Consider the following 26,682-nt stretch of genomic DNA (forward strand, 5'->3'; position numbering starts at 1 on the left):
GTAAACTTCCCACACAGGAAGCACCTTGACTGGTGGAATTATTTTTCAGTTCCGGAGATGTGCAAATACAGTCAGTCCACAATTATGTAAGCTTGAATAAAGGGTCTGCTTCTATTTTCTAAATGTTTGGTTTTTTTTTTTTTTCTAAAAGTCCTTCCTGAGGATCAGAACACTGGAAGAAATCCAATGGTGAGCCCTTAGAGAGCCACTAGTAGCACTAGTTCCATGGTCTTCTCTTAATACCTGTCTCTGAGCTTTCTGTTCTCTAAGAATAAGATTAAGAAATGATGGGGAGAATCACAGCCTTTGGGACAGCAGTCCCCTGTGTTTCTCCTTTGCCAACAAAGCAATAAACCTTCTTTTTCCTTTTTTCTCAAAAAGCGTGTCCTTATTATTGGATTGGCATCGAGGACAAGGATGAAATGTCTTACAAGGTTACTAAGAAACCAAAGAATAACGATGTCTCTGTATTATGGAGTGTATTCTATTATTTATAGGGGAGACTATTTCTTTCATTAGATTACAAGCCTCTTGTGGGGAAGAATCTTTGTGTACAGAACTTAGTAGCCATAAAGTGTAGAAATGAGTCATGCTACTTTAAAAAAATAAAAAAACAGATTGAACCCCCTTGATTATTTCTTCTGGGACATGCTGAAAATGGTTTATTCAGTGAGAACTAGACTCACAAATACCTGCAGCAACACAGAGCAGGCAGAGGTGCAGGGGTTGGTGAGAATTCTGCATTAGGCGTGGTGTCCTCTTTGAGTGTGCGCCGTACACTGAACTCTAAACTGATCAAGGGCAACCCTGGAGTGTGGATCTTCACCTAAGCTCCCAGACAGTATGGCTACCCTGTAGCAGCTTGATAAATGCTTCTGAAGTTAAACTATAATCATTAGCCTCACTTAGACTTTAAGATCTTCTCTGGAATCAGCTCTTTGGCAATTGTCATCAGAGGCTCTAATGCCACAGAAAAAAGACAGATAGTCCCAGTGCTGGCAGAGATGAGAATGGAAATCCTGCCTGGAAACCATCTGATGAAATCTGTAAAAAGGCTTTAGAGCGTACCTACTCTTGCAACAGAAGGTCTATTTTCGGAAACTTGCTTGAAATAAATTATTGAATAATCACATAATGACAAGGTCAAGCATATTCACTGCAGGTATAACTCAAAAAAAAAAAGATTGTGTAGCTCTTTAGAGTATCTATTTAAGGAAACGGAAGAAGACTTAGAAATCAACTCATTCAATGATTTCACTTTTTGGGAACAGGAATAGACACTCAAAGAAAAGAAATTAAGGTCTCAACTAGTTAGTGGCTCAACCAAGTTAAAAATCATGTTGCCCGAAAAGAACATTATGTCAATATGGACTCAGTGGAGTGGAGCTCAATGGAAAATAAGAGAAATAAGCAGAGAAACAGAAACATTTTCCCAGAAAGACAACAAGTACATAGCTACTCACTGATGATGGTCTCTGACACACCTCAGGGCTTCTGTACAGGAATGCTTCAAAGCCCTAGGGTACTTTGGAGGGTCCCCATGTAGCCCACATCGCTGGATGTGCTGAAAGGCTGGCTGTCTCGAATCCTCCCAATGGATTTATTTCTCAAGGCTAACATTAGCCTAAATGCTATGTGACTGTACACACTACTCGTCATTAGTGGAAACCCCCACATGGAGAGAAGATGCAGTGCAAATGACAAGCAGGACCCTCAAACAAAAATCCATGGGTGGAACAGGGGGCAGCCAGCATTTACACTGCAGGGAGAAAACCGAGAAGCAGGGTCCTCAGGGATCTCCGTCAGCATTGCTTCCCCTTTGCCTGTTATTACCTCTTCTCTGCTAACGTCCATGTTCCACACTGCAATCCCACCATCCGAGGAACAGGAGACAAGCTGCCTGGTTAGTTGCAGGTAACACAGCGACTGCACCCTGTCACTGCAAATACACATGACAGATCACATGTCTCAACATGGAAAACACAGAAACGTCTTCATTTAAGCTCAAATTTCTCCCCTAAGTTAGGAAGCAGCATTTTATCGCTACTGGTATATCATGGGTTGCACCATAAATTTCACTTGGCATTCTAGTACTGATTACATGGAATCACAGTTTTCTACAGAATAAACTCTACAGCTTTCAAATCTGTTGTTTACAACTGAAAGTCAGAGATGGGATAAAGACCATGATTTTCTGCACCAATTGTCATGACTTCTCCTTCTGGTACACAAAACTTAACAAAGAACAGAGGTGTATCTGTCTTATTGAAATACAGTTCATGTGAATAAGAGATCACTAGTAGCATGCACGCACACACACACACACACACACACACACACACAGAAAGGTACATGCATGCACAGATGGGTAGAAAAAATCTGGTCCCTTCTAGCAGTCCTATCAAACCACTTCTCTGGATGCCCAGGCAATCAATCTCCTGTTCTGTTAACTTTTGTACCCAATCTTTCCTTGGCTAAATTGCAACTTGATTATGACTATAGTAAACAACTATCACCTGACCAGCAATGAGAAACAAAAGGAAAAGTGGGTAAGAAGAGTGCTCCTTTTCCTTTCAAGACTAAACTGTAGGACAGCATTACAATGTCGAGCTCAGGTGAGTCTGACTATATCAGCAAGCATTGATTCTTAATGAAATATATTTTAGAAATTAAGGAAAAAAAAACAGGCACCAACTTCAAGAATAGCTTAGTACTACATCTCATGAGATGGTCAAGTCCTCATTTCCAGTCTCTAACCCATGCCTGCCCTAGGCAGACATTTCAACAGGGCCACTCCTTGGGAGAGAAAAGTGGCAAGTGCTCTTTAACTAAGAAGGAAATAAATCCTATACTCTTTTTACATTTTACTGTTTAATACCTGATGTTCCAATTGACACGCAGTTAAAAGTAGACTCAGCCCTATGAACTTGCTGTTTGGAGAAAGTCTGGATATAATGATAATGCTCCCCCAGTTCCCCATACACTCAGCCCCTTTCCCCACCCCCCACAACCAGTCACGCACTGATGGCCCTGCAGCAAGAGCGTCCGGCCTTTCCTGCCTCCAATGTCCCACATGATGATGCTGTTGTCAGATGCTCCTGAGAACAGTAACCGCTGAATAGGATCCCACCAGAGGCAAGCAACACTCCCTAGGGATTTAAGAGAGAGAGGAGGGGTTAAACATAACTCTACATCAGGATGTGCACATTTGACAGCTAGAGATGAAAGCCTCTAAGCAAAAATCTATCTTCACCATACAAAGGGTCATTCAATCACGTTCTCATGAATCACAGCAAGGACACAGCAGATCCATTATTCAAAGTTGTAAGATTAGCATTTTCAATTATGCATCACACAGCTATACACCTTTTTTTTTTGGCAGTACTGGGGATGGAACCCAAGGCCTTGCACCTGCTAAGCAAGTGACCAACCACTGAGCCACATCCCAGTCCAAAAATTTTTCAAGAAGTTTTTCTTTGTTCTATACCAATAAATTATAAAGTATCTATACATAAAATGTTAGTATAAAAGAAGCTTTGGGAGAAAAATAAATCTAATATTTATGAAAAAGACTAGTAGGGCTTATAGTGGCCATTTTCTAGAAGATAAAAATGTAGGTTATTTCAGCTCTCTGGGACCTCAGAGGCATTTTACCCTAAGATGTTTATGTTTTAAAAAAATTAAATTAAGCGCCTTAGGGGAAAAGTCTCCAGGTGTGCCAAACTATGATGTCAAGGAAATCAGGTAAAACATCTACATCTTATACTTCACATCCTGAATTGACCACCTGATCAAATTTGATAGCACTACAAATTTCTCTTTCAAGGAATCTCTTCATTTTTGATTTGTTGCTGCTTGCCTTAAAAAAATTAATCAACAGTAAAATTGAAACAATTACACAAACTGATAATAAATTTTATAGGTGTACAGAAAACTAATGAAGCCATATTTACAAACAAACAGAAACTAGTTTCTCCCCTAAACTTTTCCAAAACAAAAGTAAAGGAAAAAAGGGAACTCTGCAAAACTATCTCCAGGTCAGTTGTAACAGAATTCTGACACTCTCTACTCCTATGCCTCATATACTGGCTAGAGGCCTAAGAGGAGATACACAGTATGAAAACTATAAGTTATTACAGAATACATTCTGCCTCTTAGAAGCCTGAAGGTCACAACAGGATTAATCATAAATGGAATATGGTTTCTTCAGGGACCTATGCTTTTCTGCCCAGATCTTTTAAAACCTGCTGTTCTCTTTGCTTCCTTTTCCCCCATGAAGTCCTGGTTCTGATAGAGTCTATCTTTCCTACATGAGTTAGCTAGAAAGCAAAGGATATGATTAGCTTGTTACATTTAAAACACTGTTGTTATAAATAAAACCATCATTAATTATTTCATCAAATCTCCAATTCTTCAATTTGACCTCAAAGAAGGCCTCAAAGTTCTTAACTCTGAGACTCATATCACTCCTTGCATTATAGCTTAGCATTCAATGAAAACAATTTATTATACACATGCACATGGCAATTTACCCATTGCAGTCAAACAGTTTTAAAACCCTCCACAGAACCTTGTCAACTTACTGTTCTATAGAAAAAAGGAAAATTTACCCAGGAATTCATCTCTCCCAGTCCCTACCCAGGGTATGTGGCCAAGCCAGCCCAAACATTTCTTCTAATTGTATTAATCTAACAGTTCTTGCTGAATGTCTTAGAAACTAAGAAATTAAATAAATAATAATAATAATAATAACAATTCTTACATAGAAATAGTTCTTAATATTTATTATAAAATTTCAAGATCTAATGAAAACAAGTTAATTTAAAAAGATAAACAATGCAAAGTATTATCCGTTCAAGCAATTCAAAGGGTTCTTTGAAAATAAGAAACTGATCCTGACACCCTACCTTCCCTTAGTTTTCGGCCTAAATCCCACTGAATTGAAATCTGACAGATCATGAGGAATTGACCATGCATGAATCACAAAGCTGAGAACTGAATTCCAATACCCATATTAGGTGAAAGACCTTTGGGGGCCAGGCAGCCTACCTTCATGCCCTTTGAGGGTTGTGATAACTGAACACGTGTTCTGTTCAAGCTTCAGCAGGGTGATCTGTCCAGAGTAATCGCCAACAAAAGCGTACTGAGTATCAAAATCATATCTGAAGAGATGCAGTCAAGGACATGTAACAGAACCTGTCTCAAAATCCTCCCATAAAAGAAACATCAGCTTTAGTCAGAATTTTAAAACAACTTTGCATTTTAAAGAGATTAAGTACAAACCTAAAACTATAACAAGAAAGGAAATACTCAAGCAAAAATCACACAATATCTAAATACTGAAAGAAAAATTTAAAACAGCTAGAATTAAGAGGAGAGTTAATATTCAAACAGCCAACAAGAATTTATTGAGTTCCTATTAATCTATCAAGTAATATCCTAGGAACTGGCAACAAAAAAGATAAAACACCCTCACTAGAGCAGAATGGCTCTTATGCAATATTTCTGAAAGTAACGTCAAACTGAGTAAACACAGGACAAGAGCTTATCTTTCTTTTGGGTTAGATGATTTCCTTTAAACTACTGTGAACAGTTACTTATGATAATAGTAAATTTCAATTTAAAATGTATTCACTATTGGAAACAATTCATTACTTTCTCAGTTTGTGGCCACAGATGATTTGTGGATATACACAATAAAATATCTGCTATTTACAATAGGATAACTACTACTACTCCAAAACACCAGGTCAAAAGGAGCACCACAAGCCAAGCCATGATTGTGATTGTGTGCCATTAAGAGAGGCCTTGAACATGACAGAAATTCTAAGTTAGAACATAATATATCTGAATAATTTTACCTTGTTTGATCCTAAAGTGGATGGTAGTATTTTAAATGCTTATTTTAAATATCCCATGCTGTGCATTCATTTGTAGCAAAAATTTTTAATAAAAGCTTTCAATGGAAAGAGAGAACTTTATTATGCCACTTAACTCTGAAAGAGAAACTACCAAGGGTATTTGCCTACTGTTGATAGTCTTGATCTTGCCAGCATTTGGATACCAGCAACCACAAGTGGCCTTAAGAAGGGCAAGTTCTACAGGAAACAAATTCCACAGAGTGGAATTCTTTTTTTTTTTGGGGGGGGGGGCGGTCCTGGGGAATGAACCGAAGGGCACTCAACCACTGAGCTATATCCCCAGTCCTTTTCTGAATTTTTATTTAGAGACAGGGTTTCACAGAGTTGCTTAAGGCCTCACTAAATTGCTGAGGCTGGCTTTGAACTCACAATCCTCCTGCCTCTGCCTCCAGAGCTGCTGGTATTACAGGCATGTGCCACCGCACCAGGCCCACACTAGGAAATTTTTAAGGCAGTAATTGTTAATATTTTGGTCATTCTGAGAGTGTCATAAAGATTTGGGTCCTCTCCAGACACACACACAAAGTATTAGACACAAGTTTTGTATAAAACTCCTTGTAACCTGTTTTTGAACCTCAGAGATATGTACACATCCCTATTATCTACTATACTTCCTAGTAAAGTCTGCAAATAACTAATTACTACAAGATTAATTTTTTTTCTTCTTCATAGAATAAAAAGTCTTTCAATTTGTATTGCAAAGGAATGAAGGGAGGAGCTTATATTAATGAGGGCTTAGGGGTTCCATAATTTTGTACTAAAAACATTAGCACTTCCCAGTAGAGAACAGAAAATCCATTTAACTATTATATTAATAAACCCATTTTATATCAAAGAAAAGCAGATACAGAAATTCTTGGGTTTTAGGTGAAATGTGTAAGAATCATTCAGTCTTTGGATCTCAACTGACAATGATGATCAGATTCAAAACTAAATCCTGAGACGAAGTCCTAGGAGGGAGAGATCCAGCGCTGTGGAGGATACTGTAAACACGAAGCCCAGGAAGTGAAGAAGTGTCGCCCCAGCATGTTCCCACTCCGGGTGCACATCCAGCTGACACACTTGTCGTGGCCAGTGCTGATGACCCACTCGGCGGCCAAGCTGAAGATGATGGCAGACACCCGGTTCTGATGAGCTGCAGGAACACAAAGGGAGTCTGTGTCCTTCAGGAAGGTGGGACCTTCAGAAGCAGCTCCCCATGGGGTAAGAACTGAGGCTTTCCTTCTCTCCCTGGTGGGCCAGCATGCTCCTGTGTGTGTCTAAACAGCCACCGGGGAGCTGCCTACCCCCTGAGCAGACAAGCCGCTCCACTGCAGTGTACCAGCACCGCTCCTTCCAAGGCCCCGTCCTCTGCAGCCCCATATGAAAGGATATCAAAAGCCAGGAATTACTGAAGACAAGAGGGATTTGAATAATAGAGTTTTTCTTTTTCTTTCTTTCTTTCTTTTTTTTTTTTTTTTTTTTTGCTATGATCAAAAGAACATTTTTACTTTGTTCTAAAAAGTCTTAAATATCAGTGAGTTCCATATGGAAAACAGCAGTCTTAACACAGCAATGTTTTTTGTTTATTTGCTTGTTTTTATTGTTCATTACTTCAATGTTTTGACCCTTTAGAAAACACTGGCATTGTAAATAAGAGCAGCTACAATTTTCTGAAATTAAATGTGTTGGAACACCTGTAATCCTAGCAGCTCAGGAGGCTCAGGTAGGAGGGCAAGTTCAAAGCCAGCCTCAGCAAGTTAGTGAGACTCTAAGCAACTCTGTGAAACCCTGTCTCAAAATAGAAAATAAAAAAAAGGACTGGGGATGTAGCTCAGTGGTTAAGCGCCCTCTCCCCCAGTTCAATTCCTGGCACCAAATAAATAAATAAATAAATAACATTTTATTTCTGAAATAATTTCTTTGTGTATAACTTTTTATGTTTTATAAATACCAAGTATTTGTAAAGATCTTTATTCTAAAATAATAGTTGAGGATGAGAAAAATATTCTATTATGTAACTTTAAAAATATTTTCAGTTCAATTATAAGGCATACTAGGGCAGTGACCTGAGTTCTACTTCATGAGGTACAGGAGCTACATGAGCAGGTGTTTTATAAACGTCCAGTCTGATGAAAGAAGTCAGAGGGTAGTCAGAGGAGCCACTTTGCTCTCAGCTGTACAGACTGCTCTCGAAGAACTGAGGGACTTTCTCCAAAAGTCTGTGAGAAGGTCAGGTCCAAGAAGATTATGCTGAGCCATTAAATACTCATGAGGGCCCCTGAAACTTACAGGAGTACTCCCATAGTAATAATCTTAAATTCAACTAAACTAAGCCCCAGCTAATGAATGACTCAGTAACTGATGTGTTTTTTAATTTTTTTTTCTGTTTTAATGAAATCCCCAATTTCCCTAAACCTAATATTTTATGCCCATTTTCAGATCGAAACATTGAGAAGCAAACATGAAGCTCATTAAACACATGCCCAGTCTTATAAGTAATGGATTAACTTGCTTAGTTGACCCAAAACACATTTTCCACTTAATCTACAGTTGTCTAACTCAGGACAATAGTGGCAAGGTTTATATTTGCTTATTGCAAAGGTATTGGAGTGAATAATCATTTATCTTTTCTCAGAAAGGACTGTCCTATTTCTGAATTATATACTTTCTGCTATTTTATTTTTTAGATGCCCTTTCTTTTATGAATGATAAAATTATATGGAAATGCTTATTTTGCCTCATTTTAAAACTCCCTCACTTAACCAAAAAAAAAAAAAAAAAAAAAAGAATCTCTGATTAGTCCTCCTTGTATTTTTTAAAATGTTATTAGTCAATGAAATGTGAAGGTCCTAAAGCAGTACAAAACTATGCAGCTTTATAACTCATAAAGAACTTTGACAAACAAGATATAGATAAAATGAGATCAGTAAATAAATAATTGGATAAAGAACTTAATGGCAAATTAAATAATTTAAAAAGGAATTTGCTTTAGAGCAACAACATTGATCAGGTACAAAATATGTGGCCTCCAAACGTCTAGGCATATATTTCATAAAAAGAATTATAGATTCTTGATTTTTCTAAAGATAAATCTACCAGTGACAGCTAAAAATTCAGAGTTGTTTCTGTCACTGTAACAAAACTACAATGCTGTGCATTATTCAACATCGAAAGACTGTCCTTCATTGTCACAAAAGGCTCTACGCTGAAATGCCAAGTTCAAGAGTGCGGTCATTATTGCCTCAATTTTCTGCTATCTTAAACTTGGAACAGATGGACCAATACTCAAGAAAAAGCAATTTGGCCTTCTTAGTAAAGTTCAAAAATTTCCTTCCTGTACCCTGCTATTAAATCAAAATTCACCAAGATAGAACATATACCTAAAACATCCAGACTCCAATTTCACCTTGATCCATTAGTATGAAATTTAAAATTTGGGTTGTTATGCCTCCAGGCAAAGTCTCCAGGAACCTTTACTTGGACTGATAGTGTTATGGTTTAGATAGGAGTTGTTCCCCAAAAGCTTGTGTATGAGACAATGCAAGACAGTTAAGAGGTGCAATGATTGGTATATGAGAGTTTTAACCTAATTAGGGCATTAATCTGCTGATGGGGATTAACTAGGTGGTTAACGGTAGGCAGGTAGGGTGTGTCTGGAGGAGGGGCCGTTGGGGTATATATTTTGTCTTTGATGAGAGGAGAAGTTTCTCTCTGTTTCCTGGTTCTGGGTCCTTGGTTGCTTTCCTCTACCACACTCTTCGGTCATGATGTTATGTCACACTTTAGCCCCAGAGCAAGGGAGTCTGCTATCTATGAACTGAGACCTCTGAAACTGTGAGCCCCAAATAAAGTTTTCCTCCTTTAAAACTGTTCTTGACTGGTTTTTTGGTCACAGCAACAAAAGAGCTGACTAAAACAGATAGGAATCCACAACTTCATCAAATTGTTTTGGCTTTGCAAATTCCATCCAAAGTTGAGAATGCTGAGAACTTGCTTTTGATAAATGTAATAATGTCTAAATGTACAAGACTGAGAAAAACTGAGGAAAATGTATATGCCACATATTTTTTTAAAGTAAAGGTGCTTATAATTCAATTAGAAAATAGTACAACTCCCTGGAAATATGAGAAAAATCATGTTAAGACATTCCTGAAAGATGACATAGTCAAAACAAAATAAAGCTTAAATAATTTTCAAATTGAGAAACTTTGACTATCAAATGCAAAAAATGCTGGACACACTTAATGAGCAGACAGTCTCAGTCACTATTTATAAGATTGTAAAAATTGACACAATTGCTGGGAAGCAGTTTGCAAAACAGACCTAAACCATTACAAGACTTTCTAACGTTTGATCCTGTTATTCCACTTAAATAGATGTAGTCTGATCAGAATCTCTCTCTCTCTCTCTCTCTCTCTCTCTCTCACACACTCACACACACATAGAGTACATAGTATGTGTTATCAAAACATGAAAACAGTGCACATGTCCTTTTAGAGAAGATGGTTAAATTAAATCTCATACACACGCCCAATATATAAAATTTTACATATTAATAAGCAGAAAAAAATGGTAAATAACTGTGTCTCTCACATAATTGGAGTAAAAAACTGAAAAGTTCATGTGAAAACCTAACTTTGATCATAAGAGGTGACTGCCAGTTTTGTGTGTGTATAACATAATTACCTGGGTAGGTCTTGATAAAGTTCATTTTATTAAAATCTTCAGAAACATGAAATTCCTAAAAGTAAACATATGGAATAAGAAAACAGTTATGTTTTAAAAACAATAGGAACTTAACTTTCAAAACAAAGTAAAGTCTACTACCAGTTGTCATAAGACCTGGGACTTAAGATGAGCAATTTAGGGATGATAGGAACTGTTCCTTGGCCCACTGCCTCTCCAGGGCCTCAATGAAATGAATAAATCAAGGGCTGCCGACACACCTCGCACTTGTGTCCACTTGCTCCTCCACAGATGAGTGCCATACATAACTTCTCCCTCTAACTGCAAAATTCTCTTAATTTGCTCTCTTGGCTATACCAAAACAAAACAAAACAAAACAAAAAAAATCCCTTAGGACAATGTATAGGGAGCAAAACTACAAAACTCAGAGTTCACAATTACAGGTAAAATAAGGAAGGCACTGGGGATTCCAGCAGTTTAATGTACAAACATATCCCCCCCAAAAGTAAAAGTTAGAGATTGTGGATGATTTTCTTTGTATACTCCTGCATTTTCCAGATTTCCTATGAACTATATAACTTGGAAAAACTAAAAAATACATAACTTTTTAAATGAAAAAATAAGCTTCAACATAAAATTGAGATAATACAAAACTCTAAAGAGAATCGCTAATTAAGAAATCTATTGATCGATGCTAAATTGTAAGTTCTTAAAGGTTTAGGTAACATGGACATTATGCATTGTTGACTGAACAGGCCATGATAAAAAACCACCCAAGTCATAAAGACTTCCTGGTCTCCACCTTACTTTGCAAAGTACAAAGATGGATCAGCATTGTAGGTATTAATTGATATTGGATGAAAAACCAACAGATCAATTGCTAACTAAAGCTAAGTTGGGTTTAAATCATCCTTTCCACTGAAGAGCCTTGGAATCTCAGGTGCTGTCCTGTACATGCAGAGTCGACTCTCCAACCAAAAGCCACCAGAAGAGTTTCTGGAGAAAGAAATGCGTGGCCACTGCCACCTCTGGAAAAACTACGTGAAAGCTTGCACTTAACAGCCTCTTGTGTTACCTGTGTATGCACGTCACCATGATATGCCTATAAAATGTCCAGCAGATCTCTGCATCCACGACCACATCACGTGCTTATGGGAGCCCCTGCCACCTGCCTGCTGCAGTGTGAAATTCTTTGGAGGGAGCCCGACCTTTCTCCTGCCTCTTTCTTCTTTGCTCTTAAGTGCAATCAACGCTTCTTTTATACTTTAAAAAACAAAATGAACACAACCAACAATGAAACTCCTTTAACTATACCATACTTGTCCCAACCTTCTGAGCCAAATGCTTCTCTAAAGACCATCCTGCATTAACCACTCTCGGGCTTTCCCTCCTGGTCACTCCTCACTCCACTCTTCCCTCCTGGTCACTCCTCACTCCACTCTTCTCCAACATGGAAACACCTCTCCCTGCTATCGCCAGCTGCCTTCTGGTTTATGTCCTGATCTCAGCCTTTCTCTGCTGCCCTTGCTACTAACCTCAAATGACTGCCTATCCCTTCCACCCGGCTTCCATGGCCGGATTGTTCTGGGCCTTTTGTCCGCTTTGCCTGTTTCTGCCCCGGTCTTTCTTAAGGGCTTTTTAGTCCTCTGACTTTCCCTGATCCTTTTCCAGGATGAGACCCTCTGCTCTTCTTCATGTACCTGCTACCCCTAGTTTATGTCAGTGACTTGTGGCACACTGGGCCAACAGACATCAAAACCCAGAGCATTATCATGCCCCTGCTTAATGGATCCCTGGCTCCCCGAGGTGCTGTATTTCCCCAGCACGTTCAGTCCTTGGACTCACCTAGGGCACTTGCTAAAACACAGATGCCCAGGCCCCTCGTAATTGATTCTGAAGCTGTGGACCTAGCATAGAGCCAGGGAACAGGTATTTTTAAGGTTTCCTAAATGATTTGTGATGACTATGCAAGTTTGAAATGCTTGGTCTGTAAGATGTAGTCTAAGCTCCTTAATACCATACTCAAGGACCACCATTTCTCCTCATCCCTGGGCTCCAGGTTTGTATATCCAGTGCCAACTCTGCACTGCCATTTGGAAGAGACAACATAGGTATCTCAAACACATGGGTGACTCCTCACTCTTCCTTCTGTCTCCAACTATCCTACCCCTTCAAGCCATTCCCTTCACAGTACTGCTCAAACTAAAATTCTGATGTCACCTGACTTCTTCCTCTTCCTCCCCCAAAACCCAACTTATTACAGATGCATTTAGGATGTATCTCAAATCCATCTGCTCTGTCTGCCTTCACCACCACCATCCTCTCTCAGACTGCTGCATCAGACTGACTCCCTCTTCTATTTTGTTGACCTTCAATCTACTCTTGCCCAATAATTACAGGGACCTTTTAAAAATGTAATTACATCTTATCATTCATCTACTGAAAATCCTTTAATGGCTTCTCACTGAATTTATAAAGAAATTTAAAACTATCCAGATATATAAAGTTCTGCATGAGCTGGCCTCTGCCTACTTCTTCAATGGCGTCTGGGGTTCCTCCCTGTACCAGGACCCCCCAGCCATGGTGAACTACACAAATCTCCAGGCACACAGAGATCACTTCTACCTCAAGTCTTCACAAACCATTCACTTCTGGAAACTCTTCCCTGGTTCTCCACAGGCTTGCTGTGTGACAAGGATGTCAAGACAATTCAATGGGAAAAGAACAGTCTTTTCAACAAATGGCATTGGAATAATTGGATAATCACAAGCAAAAGAACGGATATGGAATTCTTCTGTTAACGTTTAGATATAAAGGGTTCCCCAAAAGCTCATGTGTGAAACAATGCCAAGAGGGTTTAGAGGAGAAATGATTTGGGTTATAAAGCCTTAACCTCATCAATGTATTAATCTGCTTATGTGGATTAACTGGGTGATAACTGTAGGCAGGCAGGGTGTGACTACAGGAGGGGGGTCACTGGTGGTGTGCCTTTAGGGTATATATTTTATCCCTGGTGAGCAGAGCTTAGTCTCTCTGCTTCCTGGTGCCATGTCCTGAGCTACTTTCCTCCTCTACACCCTCTATCAGGATGTTCTGCCTCATCTCGGCCCCATTGCAGTGAAGTCAATCATCTATGGACATCTGAAACTGTGAAACCCAAATAAACTTTTATTTCTCTAAAACTGTTCTTCTCAGGTCTTTTGGTCACAGAGGTTAAAAAAAAAAAAGTTGCCTAAAACACTTTCCTTACACCATATGTTAAAAAGTTAACTCACAATAAAGTAAAGATCTAAATGTAGAAACTACACTATGAAACTTTTAGGAGAAAACACAAGACTACAACATTATTCCTATGAAAATATAATGTAAATAACCTTGTATCAGGTAATGATTTCTTAGGTATTGTATCTAAAACACACAACCAATAAAGGAGAAAATAGAAAAATTGGACTTCATCAAACTTAAAAATTGAAGGAAATCCTCACTATGGGCAAAAATATTTGCAAATCATGTATCTAATAAGAATTTAGTATCTAGCACATGGGAAGAATTCTTACAATTCAATAATTTTTTTTTTAATGGGCAAAGGGCTTAAATAGATACTGCTCCAAAGAAGATACACAATGACCAACAGACATGTGAGAAGATGTTCAACATCACTAGTCAGTAGGGAAATACAAATCAAAACTACCATGACATGCCAATCTGCACCCAATACAATGACCGTAATATAAACAAAATAAAGCAAAACAAAACAAAAAACAGAAAATAATAAGTATTCACAATGATGTAAAGAAACTGGAATCCTCGTGTTTTGCTGGTGGGATGTAAAATGGTGCAGTCACTTTGGAGGAAACTTTGGTGGCTTCTTGAATGTTAAATATAGTTCCCAGCAATTCCATTCTCATATCTACCCAAAAAAAGCTGAAAAAATGTGTTCATATAGAAATTTATATACTATGTTTACAGCAGCATTATTCATATTAGCCAAAAAGTGGAAAATAACCCAAATTTCCAGTAACTAGTGAATAGATAAGCAAAACTATCTATGTAATAGAATACTGTTCCAGCACACAAAAAGGAATGAGGTAACGAATTCAAGCTCCAACATGGATGAACTTTGGAAATACCAAGTGAAGAAGACAGGCATAAAAGGTCACACATACTGTATAACTCTATTTACACAAAATATCTAGAACAGACAAATCCCTGTACTCAGAAAGTAGGTTATTGATTGCCAGGAGCTGAAGGAAAGGGAAATGATTGCTAATGAATATGGGGTTTCTTTGGGGGATATAAATAATCTATAATCAGAGTGTAATGGGTGCATAGTCTCATGAATATACTATAAAAGCATTGAACTATGCATTTTAAAGTGGTGCAATTATGGTATATGACTTATCTTTAAATTATAGAAAAAATAAACACACACAATTGGACCCATAAAAAACACCAGTCTATATAGACTGAAAATTTACACATCTGGTCCTTCATCAGGGGTAGCTTGGAAATCACTGCCTTACAGAGTTGAGTTGCTGGAGGAATAGCTGGTAGTTGGACTTGTTCCCCATCCCTTCTCTCACAGACACATGGAGACACGTAGGCTATCCACCATCATGGCCAAAAGATGGGAGATGCTACAGATCTCATGTTCACTGTATGAATACAATGCATGTTTATGGGCATCCTGAGCACCAAACCATCAATTATGACAAGCCATCTGAGCTTTGTAGAAATAGCTTAAAATTAAACATCAATTAAAATTAATGTTTTTAGACTTCACATCCATGGAAACTGATGGAAATATTTTTGTACCAAATAATCAGACATTCACTGTTGACTTTACTTAAAATATCCCACATACGTAAACACAGAAATCAATTAAAGAATGTAATGAATACTTCCTGGAAGTTACGTACCATTACAGCTCCGTTATCCTGGCCCACGAATATCCGTCTGCTATCGTGATGGTAAGCCATAGCAGAGCAAGGGGCTGCCAGAAAGACAAACACCACATTATCAGCAAAGCTAAGCCTTTTGAGTCATTGCTCAAAGTACATTATTATTAAGAAGAGCTATATGATTTAGGTTTTTAGAAAAAGAGCAAAATGTTTTATGAAAAATAATCATATAAGTTGAAAACATAAAGTTCTCTTTGTTGCTTCAGTTTTAAATTCTAATTCTGTAAATCTTCTCAATTATTCTCACAATATTGGGCAAAGTGAGCCAGCACAAAGTTCCATCTGATGGAAACTCCTATTTATAGCCTGGGAAAAGTCTGGCAACCAGTGCTTACAGTTCGTGATCTGATACATAAACGCTTCATCCCATTACCCTTCCCAAAAAAGGGTAAAAAGTTGCTGGAATCTGCAGAAAAAGGGGTTGCCAGCCCTAGAATTCTCATCCCAGAGCATATGTGAGCATGCTAGGAAAGCCATTCCGGGATAATTATTTTCTCAATGGTCAAAATGTTCCCTTTTGCAATGACACACATGACATGGTTTGCAGGAACTGTAGTTGTGAGGTATAGATAGGTTCTTTGGCCCCAGCAGTTACCCACCCGGGATAACATCAGCCTATTTTCCTGTACACCTCCTTCCCAGTGGCTATCTCTCTCTCTCCCAGAAATCATGGGCAAGAGAATGAGTTTCAGAAAGGAAAAGCTTCAAATAGTCTTATGTTAAAAATCAGAAGTGAAGTGATTTAGAAAATGGGAAATTTGGAAAAAGAAATGTTTGGGTTCATTTCTTTTCATTTCTTTGTTCAAAACAAAGAGAACTTTATGTTATCAACTTATATGATTATTTTTCATAAAACATTTTGCTCTTTTTTAAAAAAACCTAAATCATATAGCTCTTCTTAATCATTCTAGCCTAAAGAATTATAATCCCAATGGAAGAACTAAAATATAAAAAAAAAAAACTGCATGCCAGGAACAAGACAAAACAAATGAACTTGACTTTATTTTGCAATAAGACTTCTCATAAAAAAAGTAAAAGAAAAAAAATCGTCCAAATGAAGCCAACCATCTGAAATAGTTTAAGTTCTCTTGCTGCAATGACTGACAATCTACACCAAAGAAAGAAAGTAATCTATAATACGGGTCTGTACCTAAAAGCAAAGACATAGCCCTCGACATGATCAGATCATAGAAAGAGGCTGTTTTAGTTGCATTCAAGAACTATGTAGTTGAATGGTAGAAGAGCTATGTAGTTGAAAAGGTACACAGAAAACATGACCAACTTGAAGCCCTCACACCCTAATCCACCATAATGATGCTGAAGATAACAAAGAACGGTCATGTTTAAGAAGTATAACCATGAAGATACATGTGAATTCATATGATCAAAATGTTCTTCAATTACCATTTGCAAAAATCACTATGGCAAATCAAATCATGCTTTAATGATTTCAAAAGTTCATTATCATCGTTTTTACTTGCTCTTCTGTTGGTACTAGGTCTGGATGCATTAGTTTTAAGCTTCTTTTCAATGATTTTGATGCTCACCCCCACAACAAACTACATAAATATTGAAAAACATTTCTTTTGTGTAAAACTTTAATGTGCTGAGTAATTTTATGAGATTAGAGAATTTTTGTTTAAAAAAGAAAATAAAAAGCTCCCCAGTTTATTTTTCATATAATGATATCCTGGCTTTTTTCCTAGAAAGGAGTTTTCTACTGAGATAAGCAATAAATACTTTAGAAAGAAAGGAAAGGTTGGATATTCCTATAGTTTTGGAAACAAGAAAAACACAGGTCATCTTTCAAATCAGTGGACTTTAAAGAAGATATCACCGTAGTTCAAAATCAGATGCTTAAAACTCAGACATGAGCACCAGGTGCAGCCTGCTCTATGTTTTGTTAATTAGGTCTTTGGTGTTTTGGGAATAGAGCCAGGCTTTTTCATTTATGTACTGGTTATGACTGCTTTCATGCTACAATGGCAGAGCTAAGTAGCTGTCACAGACTGCTGCACAGAATCTAAATATTTACTGTCTGGCTCTTTGCATAAAAAATGTGTGGACCTACTCCATAACTGTGGTGGGCAGCATAGTCTGGGAGTAGTAAACTCACATGGATTGGAATTCTAACCACAAGTCATTGGTTTAATCTCTCTGTCCTGTTTCCTCATCTAGAAAATATAAAAAATAACATCTATCTTGCATAGCTGTGTGATGATTTCATAAAATTACATTACCAGAAAAAAAAGGCATGAGGCACATAGTAATACTGAAACTGGGAGTTACCATTTTTCCTTCAGCTATACCAGGTTCTGAAAGTGATTTGTGTTCGGTGAATGACATTATGGAACATAGTTGTACTAATGCAATGATGTACGAAGGCCTGGCTTACTGCAGGCTCCATTGGAGCACAGGCAAAAGTTTAAACTGGTGTACAACCACTAAAACATACTAAACTGCAATCAGCAGATAGTTCTTAGAACCCAAAACAGCAATGTTCTTGTATGATAAATGTAATTTTGAAATATGACAGCAGTTATTTCTCATAATTCATCCACTATGTTTTCTTCTGGTCGTGTTCTGGCAGTTTGGCCATCTCTCCTTCCAGAGCTGGAAACTACTTTGAGAAGGAATAGTCTCACCAAGTTGGGGAGGGACGGGACCAGAATGAGTCACAGCCATGTGCCCAAGGTCTAACAGACAAGAGAGAGGAGAAAGCACACACTTCTACTGCTGGGGTTTTCTAGGAGAAAATAGCTGAGGAATTAAAAACTAAACACAGAATACAATCCATGTCAATCTCTGTCTCTATTCTAATGAGCAGGAACTTCAAGGGTGAAGACTCAAGGAGATTAAGCTTTGACCAAATATGAGCTATGGAGGGATGGGAGGAGTACAGCAGCAGCTCTAACAAGACTTTCCAAGTGATGACAAGATAAGCCCCGCACTGGAATGAGTTCTTCCAGCTGCTGCTCTCTCCAGCTATCAAGTCTATGGCTGGGCCACTGGGAAGTAAGGAGTTACCTGCTAAGAGCCACAGCCAAGTAATATGATGCATGGCATTTTTGGTTGAAAGGTGACGCCAGCAAGCCATTGAGATGATATGATTATGTTAAGATCTGCATTCATATGAATATTGGACTCCTGCTGTCCACCTCGGGCCTGCTACGGGACTCCTGGAGAGTTCCCATTGGTTGGGGAGGTGCGGTAGGAGGGAATTCCGGAGGAGGGACTTCCTGTGGCCGTCCGGGAGAACACCGCGAGGGTCGGTTGGCAATCTTCCAGGGAGCGTACGGGGCATTGGCGGCAGTTTCAAAAATAAAGTTTGTTCCTGCTTGAGTGGCTCGTGATTTTGTGCCCAGCCAGACTGCGGCAGTTACCAGCTCTGTTGTTGTTGGGAACTTGGGGGCCTGAATATCGTACCACATCTCCTGTTTACTTTATCAAACAGGCTCCATATGCACCTGTATTGAACATCAGCCACTCTGTATTTCAAGGTAAGAAATCAGAGTGAGAAGCAAAGGTTAAGCACTCCAGAGGATGAGTGGACGTGGTGACAGGAGGAAGGATGGCCTGGCGCAGTAAATTCTGGTCAATTTTCAAGTAGTCTATATATTATGAGGTTTTCTCATTCCTTTAATGGCAGTTACCTTCATAAAGTATTCTAAAAAGTCTATTTCACTTTCACTTAACGATTAGAGAAGTTATCAAGCCATCCAAACTATTGGTAGAAGGTAGAACAAATGAAAATTTTGATTAATTATTAACTTTTTGTGAAAATTAACACAGGACCCAAACACTGCATACTCAATTGAATACATGTACAAATGAGAATGTGCTAACTAGGGAGGTGCTTAGATGATTAAAACTAAATATATGTAATGTGCTGAATAACTGGCTGCTCTGTGTTCCAACAAACTCCACTTCATCAGTAGCAAGCCATCGAGCTCACACCAAATCCTTTTTTTCTTTTCCTGGGAAGTCGGCTGAATATAGAAACCCTTCACAGAGGAAAAGCCTTCACTAAGCACCATAGCCTCAAAGAAACCTGAAGCTACAGATGTCTTCTGAACAGCGGGTTTCAACCCACATTTGGCCTTGGGTGACATCCAGGCATTCTCTAATGGGCTTTGTTTTCAAGAAAGTCTGAAGAAAAGAAGTGGGAGAAAAGGATGTTGCTTAGATTTGCTGTGACTTTGTGAAACAACTCTGTCTTTACAATCATTCAATGGAAATGAAACAGACATTCTGGAAGACTGTATACAGATTAACTATTGTCAAAGGATGATGAAACCTTACAATGCCTAACACACTGGAAAACCACTTGAAACCTGACCGTAATTCATCACGCCAGGCTCTCGGGCCTACGGGGCCTCTGAGTACATCACCTCGGCGTCTCACTCTGAATTCCAGGCGGTTTTAAAGTGTCCATGCAAAGTTTTATCTTCTAGATGCATTTTTAGAACATACCTGACTACTGAGAAAATTCTCTGTTTAGAAAGTGCAGCATCTTAGAGCACTTCTCTCTGTGGTATCAGAGGTGGTCAAAGGTCAGACACAGGCTGTCATAATCATGGGAGCAAGCAGACTGCTCTTTGGTGCCAGCATCAGGTACTACTGAGGACAAGCTTAACGAATGAAGTTTGGCTGAATTAAGACAAAGGAAACCGGGAAACGGGCCTTTCCCTCCACCTTATTTTCAGTTTTGCTCACGTCTCCTTTATTAGGCCAGTGGACCTTTACAAAATACAAGTTTTCCTGTAGCTCATTACAGCCTGTCAGAGGTCTTAGGCAACTAAGAAACTCATTCTGAAATCTAGTAGCCATTTTTAGTCAGACATTTTGAAAGTTAAAACATCAAGGACATTAGAGGCAATGTCCTGAAGAGGAACTGGTCTGTGACTTACAGGCCATTGTGTGGTAAATGCTGGGCCAGTACTGGCCGCTGTCTCTTTTCAGCCATACTCGGATGGTTCTGTGGAGAAAGAAAAGAGTGGTCTTTAGAAATACTGTCTTCTTTTGTATTCCATGAAAACTTATTTTTTTAAATAATGTTCAATACCATCTCCTAACTGACCTTACAAAGCTAATCAAGTAGACAACCTGGACAAATATACATATATAAACATACACCTCTACAGTAGATAGTATGTTACATATAGTACATATACTATATATACACAGTTACATATATGTGACCATGTATGTTGAGTTAACAAGAGCCTAGGAGTCAGGATTTCAAGTGACTTTAATAATGTGGAAATGTTCTTCACATAATGATATACAAAGAAAGCTGAGAACTACTAATTGTTTTTCTTGGTAAAACCAATTGTGTGAACATAGTAACTGACTGAGTAGCAGTCACCAAGGAAAGCAGCGGATCTGAAGGGGACGAAAATGTGTGTGGAGAGGTGGGAGTTGGACAGGCCGTGAAGGGCCACGCTGATTCACCAACGGTTCTCCACCTACCCATCACCCCCGCCGGGAGGAAATCATCCCACACCACACCTCTTTCATCAGAACATGCACAGACCTGAGGAAATCCTGCTTGAGTGCAGGAAGATGACAGTGACCAACACAGGCAAAGCTTAACATCCGAGTCTCCTGCAAAAGGAGAGAACACAGGGACAGTCCCGCTGCTCTGTGCTCCAGAACTTCTAAGCTCAGGCACTGGCTTGTCACCTTTTTGGGGGCTCTCATTCTGCTGGTACTTGCCAGCTCTGCCTTTGCAACCACTCACAACCTTCTCATCATCCATGGTCAACTCTGCCACAGTCACATTTATACGTATAATAGCAACAGAGACTCGCTCACAGTAGGTGCTGAATAAATGCTTCTAACTTTAAACTGAAATATATCAACACTAAGTACTGATATACATACACACACACGCACACACACACACACACAGTGTGTGTGTGTGTGTGCGTGTGTGTGTGTATTCCCTTCCCTTTTCTTTCCCTTTTTTTATGTTCAAGACAAGTAAACTTGGTTTTAGAGATGAAAACATCAGAACAGTGGTGGTTGCTTCTGGGGAGGAGGCAGATGGCAGAGATGTGAGGAAACTTTCAAGAGGAACAGCCAGGCTCCAGAGATGGGGACCATGGGTGTACACATGTGCTGGAACTTGCTCCACTATGCTTAAGATGTACGTAGACTACTGTATATGATTAAAAGGAAACTGAAACTAGAGGGTGACTTTCATTGATCCAAATAAGTAAGGTGGCGTGGCAGCACAGTGAGCTAATGCTATTTTGCATGTGAACTGGATAAAAGCCTTGTGGCAACTGTGAGCTGATCAAGGCTTTAGCTCCAGCTACCAGTTCATAAGACACGAAGAGGACAGAGGAACATGTTGAACACCACAACAGGGCTGCGTTCACCAAAGCAAGACTGCACAAAAGTCTACAGACAAATGTCACTGTTCTGTTCTAAACAAATAATAGTTCCTCAATATCACCTTGGCCTGACTCCACGGCAGCTTACTCTCATCTTCCCTCCTGGGCTCTGTCCCTGCTCTGCTCTGGTCCACTGGTATTATATCAAATGCCAGCTGCATATCTCCAGCAGCCACGATGTCACACTGCTCCTGTGTTAAGCATCCACCGGTGTTTTTTGCAAATCCAGGGTTCAACTGACAAACTTAGTTCATGTGACTTCAATCCAGGCCCTGAGTTCCAGTGAGCAGTCATCCCTGAGCTCTTCCGAAATGTCCACTCAGGCTAAGCACTCAGTCCACCTCCCTCACCACCCAACGGAGAACCTTTCTCTCCAGACTGTGCTTTTCTAGGCAGATGGCAGGATGGGTGCCAGTTCAGCACAACTCTTTCATCTAAAGAACCAATGGGAGCTTATAATGTGATCCTTAGGACTGAGCTTCCAACATGACCTTACTTATGTTGACTACACTCTGTGTTACTTCAAGCAGAATGCATATGATACATTTCAACACAGCAGATGAAGCCAAAAGAGGTGTACAGAGAGGCCAACTCCCAGCAGAGCACTAAGTCTATTCAAGGATTCCCCTCCATGTCCAAGTACATGGTAACACAGGCCAATGCACGTCAAGGTCAAGGCTTCATGCCAAACCATTTCCAGTTCACCAACTTCACTTACCAATTTGTACAAGGATCACCAAGGGTTAGACCTGACAGCTACTTGACACATTCTAAACCTCTGAATCCCAAAGGTCTTAGGTCATGAATGTGTAGGTAACCCAGATGACTGAGTAGTGCATGCTCTTCCCTCTTCCCTTGGAAAGGACAATATTCAGGTATCAGAGAACCCTGCTGTCAGAAGAAATCTTAGAGGTCACCTCTCCATCCAATCACTGAACCCTGAAAAGTCAAGTTTCATACACCTTTGGAATAATAAATAAATCAGCCCAAGGTCAAAATGGGACTTACTAGACCCCAGCATTTGGAGATAGTCTTATTTTCTTTGTAGGACAAACATCAGCATACAACTTGGTCTGCATAATCTGGATCCAGCCTAGGACCTGACTAGCAAACTGAGAAATTAGCCTTTATACACATTTCTTCAAATGTTTCTTCTGAAAACTGCTTACCACATCTAGGCTGAGAGAAGGCCACCCTAGTCTGGGAATCAGATTCCAAGTTTAGGCCTTGACTCTGGCAGCTGGCTCTACCTCTGTATCTACACCTTCCATCCCATGTTCCCTTCCAGCCTCTTCAAATCAGACTCTTCCCCCTTAGGTACTGCTAAATCTTCCACTTAAAAGATCAAATCAAATTAATGTTAAGTTTAAGCCCTAACACCCTAGTATTCTTAAGACTCTACCTATTAAACAGCGTTGCCTAATTTCTGTGAGTGATATAACAATTTGTTTTATATATGGTCAGAACATTTCTCACTGACTTAACAAATAGCTGTAAAAATAGGCTTATGTCAGGCTACTTATTAGAAAAAATTGATAAGTTCCAGACCAAAAAAATTACTGTTTAGTAAACTCAAAACAAAATCTACCATTCAATAATTTGAAAGCAACACATTAATATAGTTTAGTCACATTTTACTAAATGCAAACTTATTTCAAATTCTACAATGATATTAATAAACCATCTAATTACCAAAGTGTCAAGATCATATGGTTTTATTTTTACATAAGCCACAATATTTTGTGCCAGATGAATGTCTAAGCCACTCTCTCCACAAAGATAAAATCAAACAGCTGAATTTTTCCTTCAGTATTTTGACAACTTTACTCCCACACACCTAAACTCATTTTACATTTTTCCTGTCACTTATTCTACCCATTTTTATAGTGGCTGGATCTTCTTTGATATTCCAAGATCATGTCAATCTGAAAAGCAAATCATTCCTTAAAACCACAACTTTAGAAACATGTTCATTCTTTTCCAAGTTCTATTTTCAAGTTGTTTGAAAACAATAGCATGATGTTTTTTCCAAAAGGTACTTGGAAAGGAAATGTGCCCTTTTTTCCCCCTGAGGCTGTATAAGTGGTTTCCGAATCCCCCCATGCTGCTCTCCCTGTGGAGGGCTTCCACTGTCAGGTCCTCTGGCCTTCAGTATAACACAGGGATCTCACAGTGCTGAAGTACCTTCCTTCTACACAAGAGTTGATAACGCTGTATGCAACGTAACTGCAGTGTACGCAATGCTACCTTCCCTTCATTTGCTAACTGCAGAACTGTTCAGGTTTCACATGTTTTCCAGATAAATGAAATGACAAAGTTAGACCATATTTTGTTATTTTAAATATGTCAGACTAAAATGCTTTTATAATATATTGCTATGCAGGGATAAGTAAAAAGCAACTCAAAACAGCAATGAAATGCCACTTCTAGGGACCTCAATTTTTTGTCACTGTTAATTAACTCTTAGGCAAGAATTTTGCTCCATATGGTGAGAAAATTCATACTTTCCTGATAATAATAATGACACAAAAATAATGACAAACTTTGATTCAGGAATTTCAGGCTTAGAATTGGTTCTAAAGAAATTATTTAATAGGGAAAAAAAGAACCACACATTTAAAAAGTTCCTATATGCATTACTAAGGAGTAAAAATTAGGAGAAAAAGGTTAAATAATGAAATGGGTTAATAATATAGTCATTCATTAGTAAATATAAGATACTATATTATCCACTAATAATTTATATTATAATAATTCATAATGCCTATAGCTTAGTTATTAAAATAGGAAGACCTAGAGGCACAGGAAAAAGTTTATGAAGTGTTTGGCTTTTCTTAAAAAGAGCATATCATAATAAAATTATACAACTAAATTGTGTGTCCACACCGTGTCTACTCCGCAGGCCATGGGGATCCTGATCAAGAGCAGGAGGTAAAGAAAGGGAATGTGGTGAGACAGACAGTGGCTCTGGCTCTCATGAAGAGGCAGAAGATAGGAGAACAGCAGGGTCCTCCTGACCTCCCCAGCAGGCCAACAATCATACACTTCACAATGAGCCCAGGAGCACTGAGTGACTCCGTTCTGTCTGCTGTTCGAGTGTGGCCATTTGATTCTAGATGTAAAAAAGGTCCACTCTCTGAGTGTCTATGTCAACAATGAGAGCAATGAGGCTGAGGAAAACAGCTGGGGTCAGTCTCAAGCTCCTGTGTAGCCAGAGGCTCGGAATCAGGGGTGATTTCAAGTACACTGTAGCCACTTTCCTTCTTTAATGAGCTTCAGCAGGGCCGCTGAGGACTCTCGCTCTGTAGTCTGCGCTGGCCTTCAACGTCAACTCGTGCCCGGGCAGGCTTCGGAGTCTGGAGCACATTCTGCCAACAGTGAGTCCACCAGGAGTTCAGCCCTTTCCATAGGGGACAGGGCAGAGGGGTGAGGGAGCCCTGACCCCAACCGGGAGACATGGACCTGACACAGCTAGCGGTACGTGGGTAGGCTGCGGTTTGACAGGTTCATTCCCAAAGGAGCGAGAGCAGAGAGAGGGCCAGCAAGGCTGGGCAATGAGGTCAGATATAAAAATGCAGGGAAAGAGAAGACTACCAAAAGGCATGGGGCTCCCTGGCCTGGAAGACAGGGATAAACAAGTGTCCCTGCCGAACTTCAGAGATTCACTGCAGTGAACTGCCCTGGCACAGACAGCCTACCTCCTGCACAGACTGCATCAGGATTCAAGCAAAGTTTGTTGAGAACAAGATGCCTCATCCCCGAAGATGAGCAACACTTCTGCCTCCACTGTATATGTAAGGAGGCAGGAGCAAGGAGAGGTACAATCCTAACATCATACAAAGCAATATCAGCCCTACACTGGACTGTCCGACTCCATTTAGTAGTTCTGTCTGATTAAATACTAAATAATAAGTCCAATAATTTTTATGAACAACTTTTCAGAAAATTTCACATTTTATCCTCCTAAAAAGGCACTCCTAAACAAGAAACCTGAAATGTTCAATTATGTTTTCCTGAAATAAATCCAGAGTGTGGAAAAGTCTACTCCTAACTTCAAAATTCAAAGAAATCCTGACTTTGGTGCTAAACAGGAATGGTGATGCCAACACAATCTCTCACTAACTCGAGTTCTGGATTCAGCTCCAGCATACAATACAATACATATATGCTTGTGGCATATAAAGTGCAAAGTATGGGCTCAATGCTTTACCCTTCTCTGTACCAGTCCCTGTGTAATGTACTTTGCTGTTCTTCCCATCGTGAGGTAGAACCTATTTCCCTGACCCTTGACCATGAACTGGCTGGTGACACTTTGGCCAAGAGAGTGTGGCTAAAGTGACAGAGGCCAGTTAGTGAGCAAAGGCTTTGCCTGCTCTCCCTCCCTCTCCTGGAAGCCTGCCACCTTAGATGAGCCAGAAGGGGCAGCCTGCGGCAGGAGGAGTCATGACATGGAAGAGAGCCCCATGTCCCAGCTGAATCATCCTCAACCAGTCTGTAATCAGCTAACTTCCAAACAAGTGAAAGAGACCCAGCTGGTCACAAGCATGAGTGGGCCTTGGCTGGGTCACAAGGACTGGAGACCCAAAGGCTCATGACAGTAACATACACCTGCTTCTTTACTAACTCCATATTGGTCTGTTACATAGCAAGAGCTAACTTATACAATGTTATCTGTTTCAAAGAAATAGTAGTGTACCTTTAAGAACATTTAAGACTGACCTCAAAAAAAAA

The 26,682-nt window shown here is 39.4% G+C and overlaps 1 protein-coding gene across 1 annotated transcript in view; it reads right to left on the reverse strand.

The window, feature by feature from the left end:
- The window catches only part of WDFY1 (WD repeat and FYVE domain containing 1), a 45,694-nt gene that overhangs the window by 9,527 nt on the left and 9,485 nt on the right, over positions 1-26,682 (reverse strand). The window contains exons 2-8 of the mRNA XM_081261874.1: positions 20,461-20,528; positions 15,509-15,582; positions 10,590-10,644; positions 6,906-7,056; positions 5,050-5,162; positions 3,023-3,149; positions 1,834-1,939 (exon numbers count right to left, since the gene is read on the reverse strand). Coding sequence (XP_081118000.1) covers positions 1,834-1,939; positions 3,023-3,149; positions 5,050-5,162; positions 6,906-7,056; positions 10,590-10,644; positions 15,509-15,582; positions 20,461-20,528 — 694 coding nt within the window. The remainder of the gene's footprint in view (positions 1-1,833; positions 1,940-3,022; positions 3,150-5,049; positions 5,163-6,905; positions 7,057-10,589; positions 10,645-15,508; positions 15,583-20,460; positions 20,529-26,682) is intronic.

The sequence above is a fragment of the Spermophilus citellus genome (genome assembly GCF_964194105.1).
Source record: "Spermophilus citellus genome assembly, chromosome: 11".
In the NCBI taxonomy this organism is placed as follows: Eukaryota; Metazoa; Chordata; class Mammalia; order Rodentia; family Sciuridae; genus Spermophilus; species Spermophilus citellus.